The 24,698-nt window shown below is 35.9% G+C and overlaps 1 protein-coding gene and 1 pseudogene across 1 annotated transcript; one reads left to right on the forward strand and one right to left on the reverse strand.

Moving 5' to 3' along the window:
• Window positions 1-1,804: 1,804 nt before the first annotated feature.
• LOC120088182 (GPCR-type G protein 2) lies at window positions 1,805-24,698 on the forward strand. Its single transcript, XM_090305981.1, has 14 exons — window positions 1,805-2,280; window positions 5,451-5,551; window positions 7,409-7,516; window positions 7,854-7,974; window positions 8,474-8,603; window positions 9,310-9,388; window positions 9,740-9,828; window positions 18,141-18,233; window positions 20,526-20,552; window positions 20,704-20,790; window positions 21,474-21,545; window positions 22,066-22,196; window positions 22,693-22,856; window positions 24,282-24,698. Exons 1-13 carry the CDS (start codon window positions 2,027-2,029, stop codon window positions 22,844-22,846), a joined length of 1,446 nt encoding a protein of 481 aa, XP_090162107.1. The 5' UTR covers window positions 1,805-2,026; the 3' UTR covers window positions 22,847-22,856; window positions 24,282-24,698.
• Window positions 14,813-15,828, reverse strand: LOC150033465 (uncharacterized; annotated as a pseudogene).

The raw sequence follows: 24,698 nt of genomic DNA on the forward strand, positions 1-24,698 counted from the left end.
AAAGGGTTAACGAGTTACATGATCCACCCGTATGTCTCTATATACATTTTTAAGCTATGAGATAACCTTGGATGTTAGTTTGTTGGTTTGTGGGTTTAATGCAACTAAAAGTTAAATTAAAACATCACATATTTTATTAGATAAATAAGATGTTTGTACAATACAATTACAAACTATAGAACCCTACGAGATTTAGGGCACCAATCTCGACAAAAATTTCACTAGAAAAATCCAAATATATAGAATCTCAGTGTTAATCATGCCCAAGATTTTGTTGGGAAAGCCCACAACAACCGATAGATGAAAACCTAATTTTTTTAGGGTAGTTGAAAAATATAACAATCAAGCCCAAAATATTAGCAGATATAACACAATATAAAAAAAAATTGCAGATATTGTAAAATTTAGATAGTCTATTAGTGATATATCATAATATTGATAGGAGTTTATTAATGATAGACCATATCGTTAGTAGAAGTTTATCGGTGATAAACCATATAATTGGTAGAATCTGCTATATTTGCAATTTTTTTTAAAATGTCATTATAAACTAAGTCGTTAACACTAAAAATGAGATCTATTACAATTACTTTATTTTTTTTTTAAATTTAAATTACGGTGGTTAACCTTAGTCGAGATGGATCGAGAAAAACTATTTCAACGAATTTTATAAAAGAGCAGTAGTTTTGAAGGAAATATTTGAAGGTTGTTTTTGAAAATTTTTCCATACAACTTTACTCTTCTCTAACACCTATTCTCTAAGGCCCGTTTGACAACCACTTAGTTTTTTGTTTTTGTTTTTTAGAATCAAATCTATTTCATGCACATTTCTTACAATGATTTGCATATTTCTTAATTACAATAGTTGAATTCTTAGCTAAATTCTAAAAACAAAAACAACCTTTTGAAAGCTATTTTTTTTTAATTCTCAAAATTTAGCTTGGTTTTTAAACCATTGATGAAAAGTAAATCACAAAAGAAAAAATTGAAGGTAAAAGTAGTGCCCATAGGCCTAATTTTAAAAAAACAAAAATAGAAAATAAAATAGTTACCAAGACCTAAATTTTTGGACTAAACACTCCTTAACTAAAAGATACATGGTTCAAATCTATTTATTGTACTAAAAAATTTCCACCTATTGTGAATTTGAGGAGTATGACCGGAACACGAATATAGAAAAAATATAATATAATAATTTATTTATATAATGATATTAAATATATATAATATAATATAAAAAAAACTAAAATTATAAAATTGGATAATATGAAAATTAATAGAATTTTGAAGTGGAGTTCTGCTAAACCAATTAATTGCAAACGTTTTATAAATAATTCTGCTAAACCATTTTGTGTATGAACATGAGCTATAGGAGAAAATGACAGGAGCTCGTGCTGATAACGTGTTGTGAATTTGAAGAGCACGGCGAGAACACGGATATAGAGAAAATATAATATAATAATATACTTATATGATAATATTAAATATATAAAATATAATATAAAATAAAATAACTAAAAACATAAAATAACTAAAATTATAAAATTAGATAATATGAAAATTAGTGGAATTTTGAAGTGGAGTTCTCACCGATGTATATGTGATTTTAAGATCCATCAAATGCCACTATTTAATAAGTAAAGTGACAAGTATGATATGGACTTACATGAACACTAAACATGAATAATTACAAAGCACGTAGACAATATGAAGGATGATACATGGCTTTTGGGATATCAATGAAACATCTATTTGCTATTATAATATTCATAATACCACCTATATAATGTTGAACAAAAAAAGCATATATGATAAATTTATATTCATGTAACAACAAATGAGGAAAAGAAAAAAAAAAAAAAAATACGAATCCAGTCAAAGATTAAAACGGTTGGGGACAGAAGACACTGTAAAAAATGTAAAATGGGAGTACGCCACTGGGGAAGCGTGAAATCTACTACACAGGGAGGGATTTAAGTTTGTTTAAAGAAAAAAGGGAAGGAAAAAGAAGAGATCCCGGCGTTAAATGCCGACAGAGGAGTTGTATCCAGAGAGCGACGGAGCTATGGGCTGGGGGTGGTCGATCTGCGAGGGAGTGGTGGCTGTGGGTTCAGTTTGCCTTCTTGGATGGGCTGGGTTATGGTTCTTGAATAGAAGGCTCTACAAAGAGTACGAAGAAAAGCAAGTTCTCGTTCAAATTATCTTCAGCGTCGTCTTCGCTTTCTCATGTAATCTACTTCAGCTCGTTCTCTTCGAGATCATTCCTGTTCTTTCCAAAGAGTGAGTCCTCTGTGTTCAATTTCTGCAACTTTGCTCTCTAACGAACTCACTTCAAATTGTATTGTGGGTTGTCTGTCTGAAATTTTGGGCAATTTGGACCTATTTCTTGTTTTTGGTATTCCCTTGTTGTTGTGGAATACTTGGGCTCGAGTGGTTGGTTGTTTGATTATGTTAGAAATTGTGTGGCTTTGTTTTTGCTTTCTGTTGGAATGTAATCGAGCAAGTAAAATAGGATTTTAATACCTTGGTTTGGTGTTTTGTTTTATTTGGAGAAGTGATTAAGAGGTGATCTCGGAGTTCGTCTTTGTTGCTGGATAATGGGAAAAAGGAAGAAGATAGATGGGGTTTAGAGAAAATGGTTAGTCCACTACTAAAGAAGAAAACAATGCAGCTTACTACAACCTTTAGATTGCACATAGACATATCTTCTGACCTGAATGGAGGAATACCACAAGCCTTAAGAGGAAATGACACCAAAATTCAACCACTTCAATATTTTCACAAGGCACACAACCCACACTTCCAAAATGGTTGTATTCTCCATCAAGTTCATCAACTCTCACTGATAACAAGAATTTTGTAGCCACCTGGTTCAGTTTTCAGGAAACTGCAAAATGTTTATTGTGAATTGTGATGTTTTAGAAGATGGGATTGTGAATAGTAAGAGTAATACTCAAGGATTCTTGTGGATTGTTTGATATAATCATTATTTTAAGCCACCAATTGAGCAAACAAATCTTGCTTTGTAATAGCGAAGCCACACATTTTGGTTGATATTGTTTGGTATGTTAGACATTGCTTTGAAGGTTTAATATTTCGAAGGACAAGGTTACATCAATTGTGAATTGCTTGGAATTTTTGTTTTTCTTGGACTATTATTTTGTGTTGGAAGAGATTTGAAGCAATTTTATGGTTGGAGTCTTTCATTTCTCTTTTTTGGATTTTGAAGCTTCCTTCAATCCTTGGTTCACTTGCCATAAGATGCCCATTTTTCTTGTTCCTCAATTGAACTTGAGAACGAGTTTATATTCTTAGAGGGGTGAATAAAAGCAAAATAATTTGCAATTTAGTTAGGATGGTAGGTTGTTTTAGTATAATTAATTATGTTAACTTAGAACTATTGTTTTTGTATTCTTTATTTTGCAAGGCTCTAAAAGTCTTAGAAGAAGTTGCTTCATTATTTGTCCTCTAAAAATAGGAAGAAGGGAGCAAGTCAAGAGATGCAACTTCGTTAAACTAGATACATTCTTTTTTTCTTTTTAAGAGGAGAAGCAAAGTTCTAAAATGAAATAAAGGAGTAAAAACCCAAACACCTAAAGGTAGATCACACGAAAGTTTTCTAATTAGCAATTGTAGTAGAGAGGCTATGATCAGTAGAAGGGTCTTTACACTTACACGAATACAATGCATGAAAAAGAATCAAATTCATAAAATAATCAATGGAAGAAATACCCTAAAGATGTGACCATTTCTTTCTCCCCAAAGAAACCAGAGAAGGACACAATTGAGAGCAAGCCATAATAATTTCTTTGTACCATGGAAAGGATGCCCCCCCAAAAATAGAAGCTAGAAGATCATAAATGATATTCGGCAAGGCCAAAGACCAACCAAAAGCCTCCAAAACGGTCATCCATTAATCTGGAGCAAAGGAGCAATGAGCAAATAAATATCCACAAGACTTCGAATTTGACAAATAGAAGACTTGATGGACGTTGATATTTTTTTGCTCTGGTGCTTCTGGTTTTTATTATTATTTTTCCCTTTCTCCTTCTTTTACCTTGTTTCATTGTATTTTGGAGTATTAGCCTCTTCTCATTATGTCAATGAAAAGTTCCATTTCCTTTAAAAAAACCAAGAAGGAAGGTGAAAATAAGGCATTCTTCTCTGTAGATGATCATCTTTGTTAACTGCAGAAAGACTAAGCTTCTACAGGAAAATCTTAATCTTCCTTGGATAAGTATCATTCTAAATCACCGAGTAAATATTTTTAATAATTGGTATAGGATTACCAACAAGAGTCTCCAGAAGAGATTTAGCTGTGAAATTATTGGAAGGATCTAGCGGTCAAGACCAACAATCATCAAATTTCCTTAGACCAATCAAAGGAAAGAAGATGAGAAAGATTAGCCAATTCAATGATTTCCAAATCATTAAGGTTCCGACAAAAACTCAAATCCCAAGCAGCATGAGCAAAATTGCAAACTTCAGCAAATGTACAAGCCAATTGAGTAAGTCGAAAAAGACAAGGGAAAACAGTAGTGATAACTCCACAACTCATCCAAGAATCATGCCAAAAAGAGATGGCCATGCCATTAACTTAGCATTGATTAGCATGATGAGCATGACGGCCTAGTTATATTCTACTTTCTGCATCTCCAAAGATGAGGAGATATGTATCCTTCTTTGGGAAATTCTTTGCAAATTAGCTTTTCAAAGGCTATGAAGAGTTGGCATCACGTGTCCCTGACGGGAGCTTTCTAAAAAAAAAGCCATCAATACATGTGACAAGCTTCAAAGGAGAATGCCCTTCATGCCTTTGTCTCCACAATGGAGTCACCTTATGGTGTCACGTGCATAGGACCTTTTGGAACTATCTCCTTTCATCTTTTAGTTAGCATACCACTCTTCTGAGAGACTCTTCCTTCCCATGTACTTGGAGAGTACCTTTTCCAAAAGGAAAAGAAGCTTCTTGGTAGAATTTTATTAGAGCATCCTACTAGAACATGCGTCAAGAAAGGAATAGAAGAATTTTCCGAGAAAAAGAACTCCCTTATTATAGATTTTTTGTTGCTATAGTTAATTCAGTTTTGACATGGTGTAAACATTCTCTCTTATTCCACCATTCTAGTTTTTCTACTCTCCTTTTCAAATGGTGTAAACGTTCCCATCTACTTACTAATGGAATGCTGTATAGACTCTGTTTGATAGGTTAAACTGATTTTAACAACAAATATAAAAGTTTGATCGTAGAGATTAAAGGTTAAATGTAATTAAGTTTCTTTCTGTAACATACTTCCATGAATGGTCCCCATTCAAACAATCAAAGGACAGATCTTCCTTATTTAGAAGCATCCTGAAAAGTATGTTAACACTCATTTTTCATGGTTGAATTTGTTGCAGGTTGTTCATAATTTAGGTGCATTAATCTTGGTTTATTTTAATTGCTACAGGGCAAGATGGCTGAACTGGAAGGTGGATTTGTTCTGTCTGATACTCCTACTAGTTTTCATGTTGCCTTATTATCATTGTTACTTGATGCTTTGCAATGGTGGTATGCTTCTTCCTTGCTAGTCTAATAACTGAATTTCACTATTTTCTTCCTTTCATTAAAATTATTTTATCCTCTTATGTTTTTCCGTAAATATTAAATTAAATGAATGTTACGTGAGTTAGTTCTTATAATATAAAAGTTGCACATCTGAGATAAGAGTTACTTTTTGTTATTTAAAACTCTGACTCTACTCAATATTTCAACAGAATGAAACAATATCAAATACACTTAAAACTCAATAGTCCTGTTTGAAGGGATTTGAGGTTGAACCTGAAGTTTTCATTTGTCAAAGAATTGTGTTTTATTTCAATCACTAGTGAAATTACAATTTTCTTTCTTATAAAAAATAATAAATTAAAAAAATTACAATATTCTTTAGAATGAAACTCACCAAAATTTCAACTTCTTTTTTTCTTTTTGGGTAAGAAATTGAGCTTTATTGAGTGAAATGAAAGAATATACAAGGGTATATAAAAAATAATAAACCCACCAAAATTTCAAATTTTTCTTTTTTTTTTTGGTGTGTGTGGGGGGGATAAGAAACAAATTTCATTGATGTGTGAAATTTATAAATGAAGGTTGAAGCCCAAACTAAAGGAGTTACAGAAAAGATTTCTCTAATTGGTCGAAAAGGAGAAGAGAGAATATGATCTGTAAAATGTAATACATACACACCATGACATAGTAAGGAAAATAACATGATCAAAGAATCTATCAAAGGTGTGTTCCTTATCGAGAGAGGTGTTTGTTGCGCCCCTTCCAAGTTATCCTCAAATTTGTTTTATGATAAACAGTTGATCCTCTCAACAAGATGAGCCACTTTGCCTTTTGTGATTGCCTTTTGGCTTTTGGGGGTTCCCCTATTTCATTAATCAATGAAAATTTTCATTATAAAACCTAAATGAGCCACTTTTTCCTTGACGGGAAGACAAGATGCTATTAATATAGGAAATTTGTTGTTTCATGAGGCAGTTTGACTGTGCGGGGCCGCCGTTCATTTATTGTGACAGCAAATTCTGTCCTCAAAACCGTTGAGGCAAAAATTTGACGTCCTTAAAACTTAATATTCAACAATACATGCCGATTGCAAGCTCATGGACAAACTGAGATCACCAATTGAATATTGGGTACCATTATTGTTGCATTTGTGTATAGGCCTCAATATATGGCGCAACATTACCTCAGTCAAGCAAGCCAATTTTGCCTTTGTTCAAGCGCACAGTTTTAGATTGTCTGAGCAGAATTTGTTAGGAATCCAGTTCACCTGCACAAGAAATAACACAAACACACTCCAACCAGACACCCAACTCCAAGAATCACGGTATTCAGTCTCCCCCTGAGTTATGATATTAACCAACAACCAGCAGTAATGATTCACAAGAGTTTCTAATACAGAAATACAAGACAAATAGCAAAGGCAATAGAAAGCATAAAGAAAAGAATAATCGGCGATTCGAGAGGCCGTCTCTCCCAAGAGTTCACTCCAAAAACATTCCTGCTGCTCTCCCTTCCCAAAACCTACAAATACCCCAAAACACTGGTCCCCTCCTTCCGTACGAAGCTCCACGACGTGCAGCCGCCCTCTAACGGTTTGTTTGTACCATTTCCACCATGGTCCCCCCTTGCTGGTTCTCACTCTTTGTTTCAGTGTCCACACTTCCTCTTTTACCCTTCTTCCTCTCATAAACCTTCATAATTGGAAGCCTCACAGAATTCTCTTATAACTAAATTAAAAAAAAAAAAAAGAAAAAAGGGAAAAAAAAAACACTGTTTTCATGGTAGAATAAGGTTTTCAGGTATGGTGATAACTTTTGTTGTTCCTAACCTTCTTATGTGATGCCAAAACATTTATTCTAGGTGTAAGGAAGGAGCGGGCTGCTCTTGGAGCCATGTTATTCTTACTGGCCTTTCTTTATGCTTTTTGGCGAATGGGCGTTCATTTTCCAATGCCTTCTCCTGATAAAGGTTGGAAATTTTGTTTTGAATTTACTGTTTCATATTGCCATCCTTTCAGATATTTTAAAGTTTTGCTGTATGCATTATTAGTACCTGTTATTGAATAACTCCAACCCCCCACCACCCTATCTCCCGGAATTCAATGTTAGTACCTGTTTGTTTTACGTAATACTTTAACTTGACATGTACGTTCGTTTGTAACTTTTTACATATAAATGAAAAACTTGTTTCCCATTTTTTTTTAATTTTAAAAGAATATCTTCTTTTACGACCTCACTTGAACAAGATCTGTTCTATAGGGTGTACTATTGTGTCCTCGATTTCTAAAAGAATGTCTTCTTTTCAGGCTTCTTTACCATGCCTCAATTGGTCAGCAGAATAGGGGTGATTGGGGTCACTGTGATGGCTGTGCTGTCTGGTTTTGGAGCTGTAAATTTGCCTTACAGTTATTTGTCTCTTTTCATCAGGTACCTGTTATTTGCAACTCCTTTGGATTGGAGCACTCTTCCCCCCCCTTTTTTTTTGAAAATTTCGTACATTAATGATGTTGTTTCTTATCTGCTACCCCCACCTGCCCTCCCAAACAGGAAAAAAAAAAAAAAAACATTTGAGCTGAAGTTTCAGTTCAATTTTTTTTTTCTCCAGTTGTGTTTTGGATACTCTCATTTTCATATCTTATCACTTCAAATATTCCAAGTTAAAACGTGAGATCTTTGTGGCAATATGTAATTCATTTTGAGATGAGAGGTTTTAAGTTTGACAGGAATGAAGGGAAGTCCTTCATTACCTTGTTCAATTAGTAGCAGCAGAAGATGACGTTAGTGCAACTATTATCCACTATGGAAATGTTTTAAATACCCATTTCTACCTTGATGTCATTTTGGTTTTTTAATTCAATTTAGCACTATCTTCATGGCTAGAGTTTTCCATTTCTCATAGTGCATATGGTTATTTTATAACTTGTAGAGAGATTGAGGAAACTGAAATTAAGGCTTTGGAAAGACAACTAATGCAATCCATCGAGACTTGTATTTCAAAGAAAAAGAAAATTATTCTTTCCCAAATGGAGATGGAGCGGGTTCTTGGCTCAGAGGAGGTATCTTAATATTAGTTTTATTAGCTGGTTAAATCTGAAATTTTATGATTTGATGGTATTACCGACTTTATTTTTCATGCTGATTCTATAATTTTGTCCCCAATATAATGACCTTTTTTTATTTTATCTATGATCTTTTAAAAGTTTAATTTTGCCTATAAGTTCTAGATTTTAAGTTCTAAGTTTTTCAGCCTAATTCTTATAAATTTAAATAATAATGATGTGAAATTCTTCTTTTTTCTTTCTCATTAACTGTAGTAGGTGGGTTGTCAATATAATAGCAATTTTGTAAGTATTTGCGAGGACTTTACTTTTGGATGGAAGCCCTTTTTTAAATAGTTAGTTTGGCTTGGATCTTTGGGTTGGATTTTCTTTCTTTTTCTTCCATGTTTCTTATGGAAGCTCCATTTCCATAAAATATCGTTGCATTTTTAATTGGTTTAGTCTATTTTCAGTTGGGTAAATTATTACACGTTAAAGTATGTGAATTGGGTAGATGATTGTTTTCTTGGATGTGTGGAAATCACTAAAATAAAGCCCAAGATATTTCTAACTCAGTTTTATAAAATGTAACTTCTTGTCATATTGAAACAGTAATGAATTTGAATGCTTATTGTGAGAGTAAGAACTTGTTCGAAAAAACTTGACACATACAAGATCTTGATATTTATTAGCATCACCAAATGCTAACAGATGAATGTTACAGAATTCCAAGTCTAGATCTTTCTTTAAGAGGCTAGTTGGTACTGTTGTTCGATCAGTACAAGAGGACCAAAAAGAGCAAGGTTAGTTGTTGTCTTTTATCCCTTTGAAGTTACTCTTTTCCTTCTTTTTCTTTTCTGTTTTGCTTTCTATTAAATTATTTATCACCTTTTTCAATTTCTTGCAGCATCTCTTTGAAATTTATTTTCTTACGTTCTTTCCTTTTTCCTTGATAAGTATGACTTCTGGTATTACTCAATAAAAAACATTTATGAATTGAACACGAAAAAAGATGTGAACGAAGTGTAATGATTTTCAGAAAATCTTCATTCTCCCATGATATTGTATGATTATCCTTGTAGTTTTGTTCTCACTTTTTTTGTTTGGCCTTTGTTCTTCATCTTATTTTTGCCAATTGTCTGGGATCTATGAAGATATTAAAAACATGGAAGCAGAAGTACAAGCATTGGAGGAGCTATCAAAGCAGTTATTCCTGGAAATCTATGAACTTCGTCAAGCTAAGGTAAGGTTTGTGCTGTACTGTTTGTACGAGTGTAGAAATTTGTAGCACAATTGCTTACATTACTTTCTCTACCATCATTTATAACGGCCTAAGAGTTTTGAATTGGTGTATGGGTTTATAGACTAGAAAAAAATTTTCTTTCCTTCAATTTTGCAAGTTTGGCTTTCAAGTCCCCTGGGAAGTTATGCTTTATGATCGTAATTTGCTATGTTTTTCTGTCCAGAGGGGAAGGTAAAATGTCTATATAGTTATGGTAGAAGTTGCTATGGTAGTTGAGGTATTATAAATATTGCTGGAAATGCAGGGAGGATTGACAGTTTTAGTACTTGGATGTACTGGTGACTCGGTTTGCACATATGTGTGTGTGGTATGTATGTATGTCTGGGGACTAATAGTGACTATTTTTTGGAGTATGGTTACTCTTTTTGCTTCTACGTGGCACTCCACCTCTAAATTCTTTTGTAATTATGGCCTAACCCAAATTTATACTAGTTGAACTTCTTTTTTGTAAATTTTTGTGTTGTGGGGGGATGCCTCATCTCCCCTTCCTTTTGTATCGCTCTTTGCAGTAATGAAAGTTGTGTTTTTTTTTTTTTTTTTGGATAAAAAATAAATTTCATTAATGTATGAAATTTACAAAAGATGGGCATGTTACCTGAACCGGAGTTACATAAGACTTCTCTAATTGGTCAAAAGAGATGTATGATTATGAGATGTAAAGATAGATGTACTTTTGCACCAAGTCATAGTAAGGTAGATAATATGTTCAGAAAAGGTGCCAAAAGAGCTTCCTTTATCATTAAACAAGCGATTGTTCCTCTCCTTCCATAATAACCATAAAAAATCTTCTTGTGTGAGCCAAAAGGATTGCTAGTGAGAGTATACGTAAGGAGGCTTGGCAAATAAATCATTAGGAAGAGGAGTATGATAGGAAACTGATCTTTTAAAGTGTATTTATTGATTAAGTGTGATGACACGATCGTATAACATAACAGCTAAACGATGGACTTGTTCTTTACTAAACGATGAATGTCAATCAACAACTACATGATCGCTTACTCTTACTACGCGATCGCTTACAAACACTAAGCGATCGTTTACATTCACTACGCGATCGCTTACAAACTCTACACGATCACTTACTAACACTACATGATCGCTTAGACACACTACGCGATCGCTTACCGCAACTACACGATCGCTTAGTAGAGGAAGTAGGCGATGAATGGCACTCCTCGGCTATTCCTACACGACAGACTATCCTGAACTCCACCCTCGAGAGCTCACTTCCCTCACTCAAGATATTCGGTCTTCAATGCCATCTCTTTCCGTTTCTTTCTTCTTTTAAACCCGAACTTCTCCCAACAGAATTGAAAGTAGTTTAGCTGTGGTCCCCAATCTCCTTAACCGACTCAACCGCCTATTTTTCTATATTACCTCTATTCTTCCTTTTTTGATATTGCAGTATAATTGGAGACCTATCATTACCTCCCTTCTCCACCCTTACCTTGTCCTCAAGGTAAAATTCTGGGAACTGATTCTGAAAATCATCCAACACCTCCCAAGTCACCTCATGCTCTGGCAGCCCTTTCCATTTCACCAAAACTTCACATCCCCGCTGAGACAACCGAGGTCGAGAGCTCAATACAGCCTCTGGTTCAGGTAGCCAAGTATGATTTTCATTGACTAAAGGATCTACAGATGATTTTCCTTCTGGCTGTCCAATCACCTTTTTGAGTTACGACACATGAAAAACTAGATGGATCGACACCGTTGATGGAAGCTCCAACTTGTAAGCTACTAATCCCACCCTGACAATAACTTGATATGGCCCATAATACTTTGGAGACAATTTCACATGCCGCTTTTGCCGAACTAAGATTTGGCGATAGGGACGCAACTTTGGCCATACCCATTCCCCGACTTGAAATTCTATATCCCTTCGCTTCCCATCCGCAAATTTCTTCATTTTCTCCTGAGCCACCCTCAAATGCACCTTAAGTACTCGTAGTGCAGCATCCCTATCTCGCATCTGTTGGTCCAATGTTGCATTCGCAGTGGAATCATTCCCATAATAGATCAACACTGGAGGCGGGCGTCCATACACAATCTGAAAAGGAGAAAAGCCAGTGGAGGCATTATACGTAATATTATACTAGTATTCCACCCAATGCAACCAGTTAATCCATTCTTTAGGACATTCCCCACAGAAACACCTCAAATACATTTCTACGCTGCAGTTTACCACTTCTGTTTGACCATCCGACTAAGGATGATATGCTGTGCTGTGATGGAGCTTGGTACCCGGCAGCTGGAACAACTCCTGCCAGAAGTGACTCACAAACACTTTGTCTCGGTCCGAGACAATAGACTTCTGCACCCTGTGCAACTTTACTATTTCTCTACAAAATACATCTGCTACAACTCCAGCATTCCGAGGATGTTTTAAAGGCAAGAAATGAGCATACTTGCCCAATCTATCCACTACCACTAAAATCACATCATACCCCTTGGCTTTGAGTAAGCCTTCAATGAAATCCATCGATATGTCAGCCCATACGACATCAGGAATAGGGAGCGACATTAATAACCTTACTGGGGACAAGACCAACGACTTATTCTTCTGGCAGACCACACACTCTTCCACATATTTCTTAACAGCTCTCTTCATTCCTTCCCAATACAGTTCTCCGGATATTCTTTTGTATGTCCTTAAGAACCCCGAATAACCGCCAAAAACAGAGTCGTGATATGTATGCATGATAGTAGGTATCAAAGACGAGGTACTTGAAAGTACTAACCTCCTCTTGTACTTCAGCACGCCCTGATGGAGAGAAAAATCTTGTACTGTGTCCTCCTTCCGAAGTACTCGGCCTTTACTTCTTTGTAACCGATCATCTTGCTCTACTTCCTTCTGAATTACAGCCATATCGATCAAAGTAGGAGCTGATAACTGAGCCAAATTAGTTTCCATATCCACTCTGGACAGCGCATCCATAGCCCCATTCTCCAATCTCGGACGATAGACTACAAAATCATAACCAAGCAATTTAGCAACCCATTTCTAATGTTGCGGTTGTATCATCCTCTGCTCAAGTAAAAACTTCAATGCTTTATGATAAGTTTTGATGACAAATCGTCTTCCTAACAAGTAAGATCGCCATCTCTGTACGACCATGACAACAGCTAACAACTCCCTCTCGTATACCGGTTTCGCACAGTCTCTCATTGACAGGGTATGGCTGTAAAAAGCTATCGGCCTTCTTTGCTGCATTAGCACCGTGCCTATGCCATACCCCGAAGCATCGGTCTCCACCTCAAAGGGTATGCTGAAATCAGGTAACGCCAACACAGGCAGTGTCATCATAGCAGTTTTGAGCTTCTCAAAAGCGTATTGAGCTTCCTCTGTCCACTGAAAAGTCCCTCCTTTTAAAATCCGTGTCAATGAAACCACTATACTGCCATAGTTTTGTACGAATCTCCGATAATAGTCAGATAATCACAAGAACCCTCGCACCTCCTTCATTGTCTTAGGTACCGGCCACTACAACACTGCCCACACCTTCTCCGGATCGACCTCCACCCCTTGCTTTGAAATGATATGCCCCAAATTTTCCACTCTGTCTTTTGCAAATTGGCATTTCTCCTTATTAGCATAAACTCCCTTAACACTGATAGTACCACCTCTAGATGCTGCAAATGCTCCTTTAGGTTTCTACTATACACTAGTATATCATCAAAGAATACCGACACAAAATGGCGTGAGGCCTAAATATAGTATTCATCAGTGCTTGAAATGTGGAAGGTGCATTAGTTAAACCGAAAGGCATTACCAGGAATTCATAACACCCTTCATGTGTTCGGAAGGCAGCCTTCTCAACATCCTGTGGGTTCATCCTTATTTGATGATAGCCTGACTTCAAGTCCAGCTTAGAGAATAGAGCAGCTCCATTTAATTCATTGAAAAGTTCTTCCACCACAGGAATCGGAAATTTGTCTGGAATGGTGGCAGTGTTGAGAGCATGGTAATCCACACAAAATCTCCACCCTCCATCCTTCTTTCTAACCAGTAGAACAGGGCTCGAGTAAGGGCTGGTGCTTGGTCTAATGATGCCCGAATCCAACATTTCTTTGACCAATTTCTCCATCTTAGCATTCTGATGATACACATATTTGTATGGAAGACATTTATCGGACTGGTTCCTTCCTTCAAGTGGATATGATGCTCTATACTTCGACGAGGGGGCAGTTCCTCTGGTCATTCAAATATATCCTGAAACTTATTTAACAGGGTTGATAGAGATTCTGGTATTGAGTCGGGTTCCTCACTTACACATTGCTCTGCCACAGATTCACCTCCGCTTATCATTCGACATTCAACCAAAAATCCTTGATCTTCAACTTCCCACGTCTTCACCATACATTTCAGACTGATTCTTGCTTTTGTCAGACTTGGATCCCCCTGCAAAGTAACTTTTCGGCCCTCATGAGCAATTGTCATTGTTAGATTCCACCAATCGACTTCTGTTTTTCCGAAAGAATGTAACCATTGCATCCCAAAATCACGTCTACACTTCCTAGCTCTAATGGCAGGAAGCTATCATTCACCTTCCATTCTCCTATTCTCATTTCCTCATTCTTGCATACCCCCTTACCACGCACCACGGTTCTCGATCCCAAAACCACTCCGTAATTTGTCGTTTCTGTGATTTCCAACTGCAAACGATTCGCTAATCCTTCTGATATGAAATTATGGGTAGCTCCACAGTCAACCAATATCACCACCGGTTCCCCTTTGATCTTCCCTTTAATCTTCATTGTTCGAGGGTTCATCAAACCCACAACCGAATTCACAGAAAGTTCCGCAATTGGCGAGATTTCTTCATTCACCGTCAACACATTCAATTCCAGCGTTCTTCTCTTATTTCATCTTCTTCGTGCAACTCCAATTCTTCACCGGACACATGCACAACAAGTAACCTCAGTTCTCTCAGTTCGCGCCCTTTGCACCTATCCCAACAGTATACTTTTCATTGCATCGGAAACAAAGTCCTTTCTCTCTCTTCGACTGGAATTCTACGTCTGTTAACCTCCTTGCCAGAATTTCTCTCCGGTTATCGTTGGTCGACACACCTTGTAATGTGATTGTCCTCATCGGAAATGTCTCTCCAGAGTTCCCTCATTCTTTTAGTTCACTACTACCTCCCATTTTACTCATATTTTCAATATTAAATTTCGAAGAATTCGAGTTTTGGATCTTACCTTCGAATGTTCGCGCCCGACCCGCTTCGACCCCCGCATTCTCTCTATCTTCAACACGCTGTGGTAACGACATCATTTGCGCTAACCCGGACGGGTCCCAACATTTGACCTCAACTTTTATCCACGGCACTAAACCATTCATGAATGTCTCTTCTAACACTTCATTTGGTAGGTGTGGTAATGCGCTACCAATTTATCAAACAGATTTCGATATGCTTCTACAGTAGTTTCTTGTTTGATAGCCAAGAATCTACCATAAATCGATCCCTTTCTTAAAGATCGGAATGGCTCTAACATCCTTCGCTTTAGATCTTCCCAATCTTTGAACGGCTCTCTATTTTCCTTAGACCGGTACCAGTCTAATGCGGCGCCGTCGAAACTCACAACCGCCACCGTTATCTTCTCGGATTCAGTCAGTTTATGAATCTGAAAATAGCAATTTGCTCTGAATAGCCACGCATCTAGATCACTTCCGTTAAACACCGGCATCTCTACTTTTTTGAATTTACTTCGATCGCAAGTCGCTTCTTCACCGGCTGCTTTAATTGAACTATTCGTTCTGCACACATTATTGTTATTCGATCCTTCTGCCTCTTCCATCACTTTCATTTTTCCCTTTGCCATTTCCGTAATATAGGAAATGAGCATTTGTTGATGTTTCTCTGCTTGCAAACCCAATCGCTCAATACTCTTTGCTAACGATGCCAAGTTCTCCTCTATGGTTGGTAATTTTTGCATTTCGACTCTGAGTCTAGAAATCTCCTGGTCTAGTAACTCCAGCTTTTCCTCAAATCGTTTCTAAGCCATGCCTGGCCAGGTTTTTCTCTAATACCAATTTGATAGGAAACTGATATTTTAAAGTGTATTTATTGATTAAGTGTGATGACACAATCGTATAACATAATAGCTAAACGATGGACTTGTTCTTTATTAAACGGTGAATGTCAATCAACGACTACACGATCGCTTACTCTTGCTACGTGATCGCTTACAAACATTTAACGATCGTTTACATTCACTACGCGATCGCTTACAAACTCTACACGATCGCTTACTAACATTATGCGATCGCTTACCGCAACTACACGATTGCTTAGTAGATGAAGTAGGTGACGAATGGCACTCCTCGGTTGTTCCTACACAACAGACTATTCCGAACTCCCACCCTCGAGAGCTCACTTCCCTCACTCAAGATATTCAGTCTTCAATGCCTTCTCTTTCCATTTCTTTCTTCTTTTAAACCCAAACTTCTCCCAACATAATTGAGAGTAGTTTGTTGTGGTCTCCAACCTCCTTAACCGACTCAACCTCCAATTTTCCTATATTACCTCTATTCTTCCTTCTTTGATATTGCAGTATAATTGGAGACCTATCAGAGTAGACCATCCAAAGTATAATATCTTTCCAAAAACGCTTGGCAAAAGGGCAGTGAATGAAAAGGTGGCTCGGGGTCTCATAAGCGAAGTATGGTGGCAGCATTGTGGAAACGTCTCTGTCCTTTTGTCATTTGTATTGATGGCATTGTGACTAATTTCCCAGAGGATGAATTTAGTTATGTTTCTTATCCCAAAATAATAATAATAATAATGTGTGTGTGGTATGTATGTACTGTATATAGATAAGAGTCTGATACTTTTATCGGACATTATCAAATTTACAAAACATCCTAGGAAATTACAGAATGCCATTTCATTTGGAAGATATCAGTGTTGGAGAACAAGTAGAAAATAGAAACCTTTGGAAACTGAATTCCACGAAGGGGAAGCATTAGGTCTAGGAGTGACGATTCCCAAATTTATTTATTTCTAATCTCGCTTCTTTCTTTCTTTCTCTTTCTCTCTCTCTCTCTCTTTTTTTTTTTTTTTTTTTTTTTTTTTTTTTTTTTTTCTAATAAAAAATAGAGCATCCATAGAGGAAAATAAAAGAATATACAAGGCGTAAAAGAAATAAATAAGGAATAAAGAAAATAGAAACCCAACAAAAGAAATGCCTCAAGCTACAAGTAGGAACTCCGATCCAAATGGATCAAGTCTAGCTGATAATTATAAAACATATGCGAAACATAAGCCTAGGATGAGGTCTTTCGTTTTTTCTCAATGAAAGTGGCTATTTTCTTTTTTTAAAAAAAGCCTAGGGTGAGGTATGAATTCTACTAATCCCAAACCTCATCCCAAGACTTCTCTGACCCCTTGAAATTCTATTATGGCTCTCTAACCGAATATCCCAGAAATGAGTAAAGAAGCAAAACTTAAAGAAACCTGCCTCTGCAGGGAGGGTGTACCAGAACTTCCTCTAAGTAACCCTAAGATCTCTGCCATGCCATGGAAACATTGCAGGACAGAACTCCAGACAATAAACCCAAATCAACTGAAGAAATTGAGAGCTCCAGAGAAAATGGTCAGAGTCCTCCAACGTGCCTCTTCAGAGGGTACACCACTGAGGCCCCAAACAGAGAGAAGAATACCTCTGCACATGGTCTAAGGTATTCACTTTCTTGTGAAGATCTGTCAAACAAGAACTTGATCTTAGATTTTAACCTCTTGAGTGAAGAAAAGACATAGGGACATTGGCGGGAATAGAGGGAGCACAAAAAAGATAGTAAAGAGTGCCGTAGGAAAAACCTTGGGAAGGGCTAGAGGTCGAAAATTGAAAATTCCTCTTCACCTGATAGACATGGGCATCCCTCAACTACAAAAGAAAGGTAGCTAATTGCTAAATCACTCAATCAAGATTGAATGGATGATCTGCGAATCTGGAAAAAAAAAAAAACACATTAAAATAGTCAGATAAGTTTTCTTTTAAAAAACTAAGTCTTTGTCTTTGATAAGCTCTAGTCATGCGTGTAATAGGCCATCTCCTAATTGTCTATACACGCAGCCATACCAATTAATGCTGTATTTGCCAGGTTGATTAGTAAATTAGTAGTGCATTGTTGGTCAGTCTAGTATGAAGCATTAGCAATTGTTGTTCTAGCCATTTACTGGTTCATATATTCTCAATACAGCATTTCCTACATGGGAAACTACTTCACAGTTCTTCTGACTTGGCAGGAGGCTGCAACTTATTCACGTACCTGGAGAGGTCACATGCAAAATCTACTCGGCTATGCATGTTCTATCTATTGTGTGTATAAAATGATTAAGGTTTGTTAATCTGCTCCTTTTTCTATGTCTTTTGTCAGTAAAAATAATTGGTCCTTGCGTTCAATAATTCATTGTGAACTTTGGTATGCTAATGTTCAACAATAGATATTTAAAGCCAGTGGGTTTTATATTAAATTGTTGTGATGAAGAAGTAAATGTGACAACATTTTTTGTTAATTCTTTCCTTAAAATTGCTAATTAGTTGTTAGGGTAGAAACCATTTCATTTGATATCATGAAATGAATATAAAAGAAAGTCCTATTGTAGATAATTACAAGAGAAACATCCAATGAAACATGAGGGTATTTAAACTGTAATTACAAAATGGAAAAGATAATTTACTTAATGAAAAAGCTCATAATGAAGTAGACTTGCTAGTTGATATGATATGAAATTTTCCTTCACCCATCAGCTCTTAAGTCAATTGGTGACTTAACATGGTAGCAGAGCAGGTGGTTTAGGAAGTTCCTGTGTTCAAATCCCTGCAATGTTATTTTCTCCCCAATTAATATTCATTTCCACTTATTGGGTCTTCTTCATATTTCAAGCCCACAAGTGATGGGGAGTGTTAGATGATACGATATTAAATTTGTCTTCACTCATCAGCTTAAACTTTTGGGTCAATTTAACAAAATTCAATAAACTTATAGATGGGTTGGTGTTTATCCGAGAATATTTGTGTGTTTCATTCCAACCATAAGTTCCCAACAAAAAAATATATGTATATTCATTTGTTTGTTTTGCCAGAGAATCTTCTTCTCCTCCTTAGATGGGTGACCCGTAGGGAGAGGGAGAGATGAGTGATGATATCCCCTAGTCTTGTTATGCACCATCCAAAAGAATCTTGTATAAAAGTGCGGAATTGTCGGGAATTTTTACGAGATATAAATAAATGCGAAATAAACTAAATTATATTTCAAACTCCTACTTCATAAGTTAGAGCCAAATAAGTAATCGATCATAAAATTGTAAATAAAGTGGATAAGGGAAAAAGAGAATGACACCAAGAATATACTGGTTTGCCTCAAACTTGAGACTACGGTCTAGTCTTTTGCAACTGCAGGTTCTACTGTGATGGAGATTACAAAGAAATCCTCAAACTCGTGCTACAAATCTCTCCTAAATAGCCCAACACGAACTAATTTCTAGTACCACAACCCGGTAACTTGGAATAAATAAGAAGAGAGACCCTCAATTCCAAGAAAAATACCCACGGTATTTTTTTCAATATGCTTACCGTCACTCTAAAAAAATGTTGAAAGAAAACCACCAGTGAAGCTCTCACTTTTTTCTCAGCACATTTCATAACATTCTTCTAATACAGTTTCTTTTAAAGAGATTTCCACCGCCCTCAATTGCTTCTTTAATCATTCTTCACCTCCAAATTAGCCAATAAGAGATGTTGCTTATTGAGTTAATTGGAAAAAACGAAATGGGCCTTAATTTTGTTTCATAAAACCACCTCCACATTTAGCCAATAAAATTATTGCATATAGGTTAAGAAAAAAATGGGCTTGGAGTTTTGTACTCCACAATTCCTAACAAGAATGATGGGGCAAAGTGACAATTGCTGAATAAATGGATATGTTTCTCTTGGTACTTCATGCAAAAGTGGTAGCTATTGGGAGAGATGGATAGCCACGGGACCTCTTATGGAGCTTGTCATATGTACTAATGCAAGAGTGGCTATGTTCCAAATAAATAATTACCTGTTATTAGTTAATGACTTCTGGTTAGTTATTTCTGTTTTTCTTTCTTTTGCAGTTTCTATGATTTATCTTATAATTTTAGATTTCCTGCAAAATAGTGCTTCTAGCTCGCAACAGAAAACTATTAACCAGGAGATTACAGCTCTTACTAATTATTCTTCAAGCCAACAGTAATAAAAAAAGAATAAGAAGTACCGTTCATTCCCTGAATCCCAGTACTCTAATACTCGTTTTAAGAAATAGGAATAACTTTACATGCACTATTTAAATTATACTATAAAGTTCCTTATCATTTAAATTTTTATCATTCTATTCTTGATCTTTTAATTATGTCAAACCCTATCGGTTATTGCCAAAGCAACCATAATACCATATGTGTTAGCGACCAAGAGATTTGCGGTTCGAATTCCCCCACTCCTTACCTTCTCTGTTGTTGCTTAGATTAGAAGTAATCTTTGGAGTCTGTTTTTTGCTTAGAAGTAATCTTTAATGACTCCAAGTTGTTTCATTTTCAAATTCTAGTATAAATAATGTATTTACGTCTTGGTATCTGATTCATTTGATTTTTCCCCTGTTTTTGCAGTCTTTGCAAAGTGTTGTTTTCAAGGAGGTATTTTTATAATTCTCTACTGTTTATTTTATTATTTCAATTCATATGGTAGATGTAACTAAGGGATTCTTACGTTCTTGGAACCATGTTTTTCAATTCGTATTCTACCTACTTGATGTCTTCCACTTTTCATCAATATTCAAATATGTAGGCTGGTTCAGTTGATCCTGTGACAATGACAATTAGCATATTCTTCCAATTCTTTGACATCGGGATCAACGCTGCATTATTATCTCAGGTAGTCTTTTATGGTGCTAATTTTACTTCACCATTGTGGATTGACTGTTAGCTTCACTCACCTGATTTACTTAATGTACGGTTCTAGCCATGTTGGAAATGATAAACCTTTTATCAAGATGTCAACATTCAGTCGTTCAAAATGTTTGTCACAGTTTCAAATATTATCATTGCCAGAACCCAAGCTATCTACCACTGACAATCTCAATGAAGAAATCCTAGGCTATCCAGTTCCTTTATTCATCCACCGATTTCAAATTGGAGATCATTTTTGTAATACACCTTTTGGTGGTGGGAGTCTACTAACTTCCTCCTTTTATTTCATCGTGATTGAAATTTTCACTCTTTTGAAAAATGAATGAGATTTAATAATTGATCAAATAGACTTATTATGTGAAGATGGAATTTGCTATAAATATATGATCAACTTTGTTTCATATTCATAAACGTTTTGTTTGTGGCTTCCTTTTCGGACCACCCTGCATTTCTTGGAGTTTATAGTGACATCAGGGGGACAGACCAGATGGAAGTTTTTAGGCATATAAATTATGGAGGGGAAAGAAAAGGAACTTTCCATTTAGCTTTTTGTTTGTGCGGGGGTTTTTCTCTCTCTCCTTTTTTTCTTTTTTTGGTGGTTTCTATTAACCTTGCTTTTTCTGACATTTCTTTCTATTTCTTCTGTAGTATATATCCCTACTATTCATTGGCATGTTGATTGTAATATCTGTACGAGGTTTCTTGACCAATCTAATGAAGGTATAATCTTTGGGTTTTCATTTTAATTGCTTGTTTTTAGTGATATTTAGGATGCCCGCTTTCCTTTTTTATTCTTTTTATTTTTTTATCTTATGCCGCCAATGCAAACTAATTGAAGGGATGTTCTAAGTGACCAAGTATCACCATTTTGCAAAAGGAACATATATTGTAAAAGTAATTAAGATTAGTTTTGAAGCTTCCATTTTTTCTTGTAAGTTTTCCTGTATGATTGCGGCATTCATGATACATTTAAGTTTGATCCTAGTGTACATTCTTATTCCTTGCGAGGTGCGTCTGTGTGAGTGTGACTAAGTGCAACAATTAGCTTTTTTTTCTTTTTTATTGGGCTGAAAGTAATGCAATTACTTGGCAATTATATTTTCTACTATCTTTTCCTCTTATTGTTTGAATAATAGTTTGTACCAATACCTTGAAGTCTAAATATATACAATATTCATTTTACTTCAATATTCATTTTACTTTCCTTTTTTTTTTTTTTTTTTTTTTTTTGCTGGCATAGTTCTTTTTTGCAGTCTCTAGAGTTGGGAGTGGATCTTCGAGCAATGTTGTTCTTTTTCTCTCTGAAATCATGGGAATGTACTTTGTCTCCTCTATCCTTTTGATAAGAAAAAGCCTGGCAACAGAGTACAGGTATGAAAATATATTTTACATTCGAGTTGGTTTTGGCTTCCTGTGTGGAGTGTTTATGTGGATAAAGTATGCTTGTACTAGAAACGGCATTACAAAGAAAATGGGACATGGAATCCAATTCTAATTCTCAGTGCATTTGGCATTCACAGATAAAAGTGGAAGATTTTTTGAACTCCCGAAGTTGAGCTAGAAATATTTACGACTTTTCTGGAATTTGTAGGCTTCATAGCACCTCTTGACATCTAAAAATTGTAATTAATCACCTTGGTTTATTTATTAATACTAATCGGAGAATTTTTTGTGTAACCTATTTGCCTTGGTAGTGAACAAAATTTTAATTTCCCCCCATTTTTTGTAAGCATGTTTCTTATTCAATACACAAAACAATATCGCCATCTGTAAATCTTTCTTGCTGCATAGTTTTAATGAATAGCAGGCAATATATTGATCTATCATTGATAGGCCTTCTTCATTATTAATGTCCGTATTCCCTCAGGTTGATCATAACAGATGTATTAGGAGGAGATATTCAGTTTGACTTTTATCACCGATGGTTCGATGCGATCTTTGTGGCCAGTGCCTTTCTTTCTCTACTTTTGCTTTCTGCACATTATACATCAAAGCAAGCTGACAAACACCCAATAGATTAACTCAAATAAGGTATGTACATGAATATTCCTTGTTCAATTATTGGGCCACTTTCATATATCATGGTTAATTAATTCATGACAGGATAGGTTTACAGAAGTTTCATTAAAATATAATGGTTCTGATGGGGCTCCTCTTCTAAGATCACCTATTATATGCTTACTATCCTCTAACTTTGTGATTCAGCAGTTCAACCACTAACATGAATCATGAACGCAAATACAAATGCAAAAAATCATTACTGTCCAGTGAGTCATTGTGAGTGTCTTGGTGAAAGTATTCCATTTGAAATCCTAATAATTTTACCTATAAAGAAGTCAGATCTTTTGCAAATGTTTCAGTGATCTGTATGTCATGACCATAGTATCTGTCTGGTTCATCTATTAAGAATGTTGTAGTTTAAGCTTTTCATAAGGAGGATTTATCTTCCCTTTTATTATTTCCTTGGCTACATTTGACACAGGAATTATGCCCTAATGAGAAAGAGAGTCGATTCTCAGTTGACTTTTCTGCCTAGAACGAGAAACATATTTCTAGAACTTATTTCATTGGTTTTTTTCTTTTTTCCTTTTCTTTTTGTTAATTTCTAAGCATGTATTCATTTGTTTTAGTCTGAAAAAAGTTTATCAGACGATCATTTCTCATATTACTTTGACATAAGATAATGGAATTCTTGCTTGTTTTCAGTTAGAACATTTTCTAAGCATTTCCTTCTTTCTAACTTCATGAAAGTTTCTTCCCCTTATTTGCACTCCCTTTTACCACAAACAATATTACTACAATCATCAATTAATTTAACAATTGGATTAATTGGAGTCTTCATATGATTAGCATAGGAGCATGGTTTTCTTTTCCCCGGCAGTGTGGACATATCTGACAGTATAGTCCACGGTTGGCCCCCTTTTCTGTCTAGGATTAATTGGAGTCTTCATATGATTAGCATCGGATTTATCTTTTTAAGCATGGTTTTCTTTTCCCCGGCAGTGTGGACATTTCTGACAGTATAGTCCACGGTTGGCCCCCTTTTCTGTCATGGTTGATGGTAGAGTGGCCAGTTGGGCAAGAAGTTCGTGACTGATACTTGATCCTTATTTAAACTGAGCTCCTAATTTTGAACTAAAGATTTTAGTTGAGCTCTATTTCAAAGAGAAAGAGGTCTTATGGGAAAATTTCATCCGAGCCTTTTTTTTCTGGTCCATATGGATGGGAAGGAACCGACGCACCTTCGACAAGCCGCAGAACTTATCTGTTTCTTTGAACACTTGTCTTATCTTATCTTGCTCTTTCTTTGTGTAAATTCTCTCTATACTTTCAAGGTTTAGTCTTGCATCTCCTATAGCCAATGGAAATGATTTTTGTAATTCCGGCTCCCTTCTGTAATTTTGTATTGTCTATGAAATATCATTTAAAGGATTGTATCTTTGCAACTGGATGCAGATTGAGAATACTGGGTAGCTTGGAGAAATCAATTGAAGCCTACGGAACACCTTGAGATCGGATTATCAGTTAGGCTGGATTCTGGCCTTGTCTGGATGCATGGAGTGCAGTAATAACGAAGAACGTTGGCATTGTGGTCGTGGGATGGGATGAATTCTTTTTTGCTCATCCTCTTGTATAGAAAAGGGTTTGACTGGCAGTATCAAACCTTTTTCCTTCAGTAGTAGGTCAGTATTCGATTTATTGATTATGTTTCCTATATAATAGCATTGTCTCAGATTATGTCAAGCAGTGAAAAGATGAGTTTATTATATCTGTGCTTGGTTTTTTTTTTTTTTTTTTTTGAGTTGTGATGTTCTGTAATGGGATGCCTCTTTCCACAGAAAGTTGTAGCAACTGTTTGATGTTTTGTGTTTA

The sequence above is a fragment of the Benincasa hispida genome, chromosome 10 (genome assembly GCF_027475165.1).
Source record: "Benincasa hispida cultivar pf3 chromosome 10, pf3_genome.v1.1, whole genome shotgun sequence".
In the NCBI taxonomy this organism is placed as follows: Eukaryota; Viridiplantae; Streptophyta; class Magnoliopsida; order Cucurbitales; family Cucurbitaceae; genus Benincasa; species Benincasa hispida.